The 6,867-nt window shown below is 37.9% G+C and overlaps 1 protein-coding gene across 2 annotated transcripts; it reads right to left on the bottom strand.

Annotated features, from left to right (window-relative positions):
- Positions 1-391: 391 nt before the first annotated feature.
- LOC131349236 (CD209 antigen-like protein E) lies at positions 392-5,229 on the bottom strand. 2 transcript variants are annotated; one of them, XM_058384760.1, is made up of 6 exons: positions 5,010-5,229; positions 4,587-4,883; positions 4,058-4,182; positions 3,159-3,262; positions 2,896-3,052; positions 392-1,713 (listed from the first exon to the last, which is right to left on the bottom strand). In XM_058384760.1, exons 1-6 carry the CDS (start codon positions 5,128-5,130, stop codon positions 1,672-1,674), a joined length of 846 nt encoding a protein of 281 aa, XP_058240743.1. In that variant the 5' UTR covers positions 5,131-5,229; the 3' UTR covers positions 392-1,671. The 2 variants fall into 2 exon arrangements, with proteins under 2 accessions (XP_058240743.1, XP_058240744.1); XM_058384761.1 differs by having other exon boundaries at positions 4,587-4,802.
- Between the last annotated feature and the right edge of the window lie 1,638 nt (positions 5,230-6,867).

Genomic DNA, 6,867 nt, shown 5'->3' with positions numbered 1-6,867 from the left:
ACCTGAGCTAAATTTGAAATATCATAGCAAAGTTTTTTTTTGCAAAGATATCACAAGTCTGTTTTTTTTTTTTTGCTTTGTTATTATGGTATAGAGTGAAAATTAATGTGGAAAAAGCATAACTTAACAAAATATTTTCTTCTGGGTCCTCTGGTTTACTCCACCACTCCAAAGGCTGATTGGTATCTCTAAATTATCTGATGTGTGTGTGTTTGTGTGTGTAGCATCCTCATCGCCTGATGAGGGGAGATGTGAATAGTGGATAAAACACAAAACACGGAGTTGCTGCTTTACAATCAGAGTCTCTGTATTTTCTGAGAAGCATTAAAAGCATTCCAACACGATTTATCAAGTTTTTCCATTTCACCATAACTGAAACATGAGTGACAGGAGAACTTGCATGAAATACATTTTTAAGGCAACATGTACTTAGTACTTTCCTTCGACTGTTATTTCAAACATATTAACTGCATACGATAATCTGTATCAGTAATTACTTCTTAAATGCATTTTCAATACATACCAACATAATGTACGCTCAACTTAATGGAGTGTTACAGTCGTTTTATGTATACATTTTAACAGGAATGTCTATGAAACTCTTTAATCAACAACTTTCAGAACACACATTTGTAATTGATAAACCATTGTTGTTGCGTTTTTCACAAAAATGTTATATTTGTATTTGGCTTAAATCCATTACATCGTAATCACTGAACACGTTGTCTCCATCGTTAGCATAGAGTGGGTGATTAGCACACGCGGTGTGTAAACTTGTATACATCCAAAAACAACAACATATTTACCCTTTAAAGGATTTGCATTCCTCAAAACTTCCAGGCACTAAGAATATATTCTTATTACATTTTCATGCATTTCATACCTGATGAGGGGAGATGTGAATAGTGGATAAAACACAAAACACGGAGCTGCTGCTTTACAATCAGAGTCTCTGACTCCCCCCTTCCCAAACAGGTGAAAACCCCCCAAGGAAAAACAACCAACCAATGCATCACTCTGGCTGAGCAGGGAAAACCAATCGCCACAGATCACACTACAAAATGCACTCAAAAACCACATTCTCTTGCCTCAAATTCACTGCTACTTGAATATAATTTATTCACCACTTTTCCCACTTTTTCCCACTTATTTATCAACCTTTGAAACCACCACATGTGTGTGTGTGTGATTGTGCCATGTAAAGGGTTGGCACCCCATACAGGTTGTCCCCCACCATGTGCCCTGATTCTTCTGGGCTGGGTTCCACGTATGGTGTGCATATGGAAAAATATAAATTTAAATAATAAACACACACACACACATAAACAAGGTGAGGAGGTTTGGATTGAACAGACCAGGTTTAGCTTGACATGAATAAAACAGAGAGAAGCGAATATCAGAATACTACAAAATGGTGGAAATGCAAGAACATGACTTCACTCCAGGTAAAAAAAAAAAAGTAGATGATATTGTTTTTGTTCATTTATCTGAAATACAGTAACAACGATGTACAATGTACAAACATTTCAATGAAAATCTTTTCTAAAGAAGCAACTGACACATATGAGTTTGGTATTTGCGTGCATCTGTGTGTACGTCCCAGTTAATTACCTTATATATGGAAACAATGCTAAACCACAAAAACCACAACTGACAATTTATGGATCTCTCTCACTCTGTCTCTCTTTCTCTCTCTGTCTCTCGCTCCAGGACCTTTGAGGAAAAGAAAGAAAAAGATCAGAGTGGTTAAAGGGCCTGTCACAACTTGATTAACTAATTTATCATGTCTAATTTTTTTCACAGCCGAGTTTCTCAAAGCGGACATTTTCACTCTAAGCTTTACTGAACGAAGTCTTGCCACCATTACCACTCGTCTCAAGTTGAGTGTTTACTGAAAGTCACGCTGCCATCTGATACGCCTCATCAGCAGGCTTTACTACCCATTTTTTTCATGCTGTTTCTCATCCCAGAAAGACACCGGGTTACTGAAGCAGACCATGACAGATCACAGGCTAGAATATGACGTATAGCATCCCAAGCAGGGAGGTTGTAACATCATACTATGGGGGAGTTTTTCAGTGGCAGAGACTGGCCCACTGGTCTGATTAGAAGAAAAGCTGAATGAAGCAAAATACAGAGATATTCTTTGTTAAAATCCTATTCCTGAGTGTTCAGAAAGACCCAAAAAAAAACATAAGGCTGTAATCGCTAATTATTGCCGAGGATGCAGAGTTAGGAGTCAGATTTTTTTTTCTTTTTAATACATTTGCAAAGATATCACAAGTCTTTTTTTTTTTTCATTTTCATTATGGTGTATTGAATGTAGTTTGATGTGGAAAAAGGAAAGCATAAGGCTGCAACATAATAACAAAATGTAAAAAAAGAGGGTTTGAATACTTTTTTAAAGCATCTAGACACTAACATTACAACCACTGACAGGTTAAGGGCTACAGTAACATTGATGGGCTCATTACAGTGGCACCTGTTAAGGGGTATTATATATTAGGCAGGAAGTGAACAGTGAGTTATTGAAAATGATGTGTAAAAAACATAAGGGTCTGAGTGACTTTGCGTGTGCATGTGTGTGTGTGTCTGTGTGTGTGTCTGTGTGTGTGTCTGTGTGTGTGTCTGTGTGTGTCTGTGTGAGGTAGGGTGGTCTCAGTATGCAGAGGCTAGAGTTTACTCTGAAATGTAAAATTATTGTTTTGTATGAGCCACTAGCTAAAATGAACAGAATGGCCTCAAATAATAATAAAAAAAAGTCAGAGGGACAAGAGTGTACAATATTTAGTGCCCCATTGTTAGCACTGTTAATACCACAGTAAACAATGTATTACAAACAAACAAAGTATTATTATCATTTTAAGAAATAATGTTTCAATTTCAGCCATTGACCTTAGTGAGGTTAGCTTTCATCTCACAAATCCCAACTACAGGGAAGTCACAGGGATAATCAGCCCAGGTCGACATGTTAGACTCAGCCTTTGCATAGCCTGTTATAACACAGTCCTCTTTCTGTTCAAAATCATTTGGATCTCCATCCCACCAGAACCTGAAAACCCACAGAAAGAATCAGAATATCTGTTATTTCACACTTAAACCTTCACACTGAGAGAAAAACTGCATCATAAGTAAATTTCAGTTCAGTGATGGCTTACTTAGTGTTCAGTGGTGAACCGTCCACCCATTTAAATTTCCCCTCAGAGCAGTCAGTCAGACCAATCCAAGCTTCACTACTGCCAAAATATTTGCTGATGAACTCCTGTAATTGTAACAGCACAATATGAATAAATCCAGTGGCGAACTGTCAGGGCCAACAAGGCCTTCTCTGCTGGCCTAAACAGCAGTGATCTGAATCACTAACTTGCCTTTTAATATATTTAATATATTTTTCCATGAATGTGTATTAAATTAATCTCAATAGTCTATTATCTACATTTCATAGCTTTTCTTTTGGTTACTCTGCTTCCAGTAGTGTATATTTATGATAAGAGTATTTATCCAATCATATTTCAGCCAGTGGCTGACATCATGTGTGGCCAGGGTGAAAGGCCTTCAGAATCAATAGTGCAGGTGCACATAGCTTAAAATAAGTGGCAATGAAATTGTTACTGTACATTAACCAATCAGATTTCTAGTTGGCGTCACTTGGGCCATCTAGCAGGCATACGATTATGTCAGCAATTTCCCGTCCTTTGATTGGATAATCGGAGTAGACAGAGGCAGCGACCCGCCCATATACAGTGTTTCTATATTCTCTGCATCTCATTTCAGATGCTGCCTCCAGTTTGCTGCATGCGTCATCAAGAATGTCTTTTTTGAGAAAAGTAACCGTAATAAAATGGACTGTTCCTTGTGTTGTGTGAAATACTGTAGCCTAATTTCTTTTTTTACTTTGCTATTTAACGGTTGATTAGTCTCTATTTCCGTGGCATGACTGGCGTCATGATGGTATAGAGGTAGATTAATTCAGGAAGGACACCAGTGAAGGCCTAGGTGTGAAACGCACGGTCCGCCACTGGAATATAGATACTCAATTATTTTCTCTGTCTCTCACCTGTTCCTCTCTGCTGTTTATGATCACCAGATCTGCTCCTTTGTTCCTGCAGTCCTGTCTGCTCTCAGTCCAGCTCTTCTTTTCAGCAGAAATGTTGTAAATGCTTGTGTTGAAAAATCTCCATCCTTGTATAGAGTATTTACACAGATATTGATGTACTCATTCAATAGCAATGATTTTTAATAATGCTTCAGAGTTTGTTTGCTTTCCATATTATAAATATATATATATATTCTCTCTATCCTCTCTCTCTCTCTCTCTCTCACACACACACACACACACAAACCTGTTCCTCTCTGCCTTTTATGGCCACCAAATCTCCTCCTCATTCTACAGTCCTGTCTGCTCTCATCCCAAAAGAGCAATAATTTTTCAATCTGAAAACTCTCCATCCTTGTATAGATCATTTAATTAATAAACAATTCACCCGAATGAACTGATTCTGATACCATAATAATTTATACATAATGCTTCAGATAAGTGTAAATGCGAGTCTTTAACAATCTGCATATGTACAATATTCTCTTACCAAATTTTAACAGCACACTGTGCAGTGCAGATCTCTCCTGCTGTAACTTGTCTCTTTCATTAGTCAGGGCATTGTAACTGGTCTGTAACTGGTCTCTCTCTTTAGTCAGCTTGTTGTAACTGGTCTGTAACTGGTCTCTCTCTTTAGTCAGCTTGTTGTAACTGGTCTGTAGCTGGTTGCTTTCTGTATTCAGGATGTTGTATTTGATCCACAGGACTGTGATGACAGATAGCAGGAGAACACACAGTAGCAGCAAACACACTGCAGTCAGTCTGTGACATTTGGTCCTTGTAGTGTCTGTTTCAGAAGGTAGCGAGTAACACAGACATAAGATAATTTATATTGCTTCACTGATGATTCATTTTTAGTGAAAGCTACAATAAACGTACCCTGCTATGTGTGTGTCTGTGTGTGTGTGTGTACCTGAAGTTCTCTTTTGATATCCGGTCATATCTTCATATGAATCCTCACTGTCCTTTAAGTCAGCTGATTTGTTGTCTTCTGAAGTTCCTGACTTTGCACATTCTTCTTTACTCATCTCCATTTCTCTTTTCTTCTTTACAAACAATCAAACAATGGGGCTGTAAACAGTCCGTTTTAAGTCCAGGTCTCTTTACTAAACTGCAGTTTTCATCTGTCAGTGTTGAATATATGATCACTTCTCAGTACAGGAAGTGGTGATGAGAGTCAAACAAACCACACAGTTTTCAGAAGCTTGTCACTGAGCCCACTCACTTTTAAGCCCCTGTAGATTTAGACAGTGTACATACACTGAATTATTGATGTCCAATCAGAATGCACATTTGTAAACAAAGAAAACAAGCATAAGGTTCTTCAAGATTTTTATTGTTTCTCATTTTGGTGATGTCTCTGAACTGTGACCTTCACCGACACCTCTTTGATTAGGACACTTAGGACATTAGTTTTTAGCCCAATAATGCCAAAGGTGAACAATTAGCTTCAGAAAAAAAATAAAATATAGCAAATAAACTGTAGCATAAACATGATTTAAAAAAAAGTCTAGAAGAAGGAGAGGAAATAACAAGGTGACACCAATAAAGGCTGGATAACATACAGATACTCTAAAATACAACATTAACAGAACATCCACAACCTCACATACAGCATCAGAACCTATTACGACTAATGAAATCTCATTCAACACTGCAGCGAACAAAGACGGTACAGAGATAGACTTTTGAAAGTGATGAATGGTTTTTATGGTTCTCGACTTCCTGTCTCGAGAACAGAGCACAGACATATATATTCAGCAACACCACATACACGATAGTCAATGAGAGCAGCAGTGCACCTGGGCAGAACTTCCACAGACTGAAGGCCCATCAGGTAACACAGCAAAAGAGATGACTGGAAATGTTTATGCAAACTCAGGAATTTCAGCAGACAACAGATCAGCTGGCTCAACATGACCAGCACTGGAGGACAAGGGTGACGTCAAGGGTGAACTAAAGAAATCTTTGTAGATGAGTAATAAATGCATGATAACGGAATAGTTTGCCGGTGTTGTGAATTAAATCAGAGATTTGTCTTACTTAAATACAAAACTGCATTTTCTTCTAACCCTTTTGGCTTTCCATAGATTCTTTCCAACACAATATACCCCGATCAGGGATAACATTATGACCTCCTGCCTAATATTGTCAGGCTATTGGTCCCCCTTTGCTGCCAAAACTGCCTTTATCTATCGATGCATAGACGCCACTAGATCCAAGAAGGTGTGCTGTGGTATCTGGCACCAAGATGGAAATCCTTTAACTTACAGCACTTAAAGGATACTTCCAGGACTTAAAGGACACTTTTAATAGGTACTGACGACAGCAGACAGGGAACACCCGACAAGAGCTGCAGTTTTTGTTAAACTCATTCAAATCCTTACGCTTGCCCATTTTTCCTGCTTCTTACACATCAACTTTGAAGACATAATGTTCACTTGCTGACTAATATATCCCACCCACTAACAGGTGCCATGATGAGGAGATAATCAGTGTTATTCACGTCACTTGTCAGTGGTCATAATGTTACGCCTTATTGGTGTATATGGTTCTTGGAAAGAACATATGGAAAGCCAAAAGGGTTAGAAGTAAATGCAGTTTTGTATTTAATTAACACAAATGTCTGAATTGACTTACAAATGGGGTTGTGAAAAAAATTCTTTCTTTTTGTTTTGTTTAATTTAATAATTTCATTAATTACTACACAAATAATGTTACTTGAAAGTCACACCCAGACAAGCAACATTTATATTGTTGTTGTTCTTCTT

Source organism: Hemibagrus wyckioides, linkage group LG29, assembly GCF_019097595.1.
Source record: "Hemibagrus wyckioides isolate EC202008001 linkage group LG29, SWU_Hwy_1.0, whole genome shotgun sequence".
Taxonomy (NCBI): domain Eukaryota; kingdom Metazoa; phylum Chordata; class Actinopteri; order Siluriformes; family Bagridae; genus Hemibagrus; species Hemibagrus wyckioides.
The sequence above is the reverse complement of the archived record's forward strand: the minus strand, read 5'-3'. Positions and strand labels throughout refer to the sequence as shown.

Bases quoted from the DNA above. Each gene is read 5' to 3' on its own strand.
- LOC131349236 (XM_058384760.1), bottom strand. From the start codon at position 5,130: ATGGAGATGAGTAAAGAAGAATGTGCAAAGTCAGGAACTTCAGAAGAC. The intron at 4,884-5,009 runs GTACACACACAC...CTTCTGAAACAG, and splicing joins ATATCAAAAGAGAACTTCAG to ACACTACAAGGACCAAATGT. The intron at 3,053-3,158 runs GTAAGCCATCAC...GTGGGTTTTCAG, and splicing joins GGTTCACCACTGAACACTAA to GTTCTGGTGGGATGGAGATC.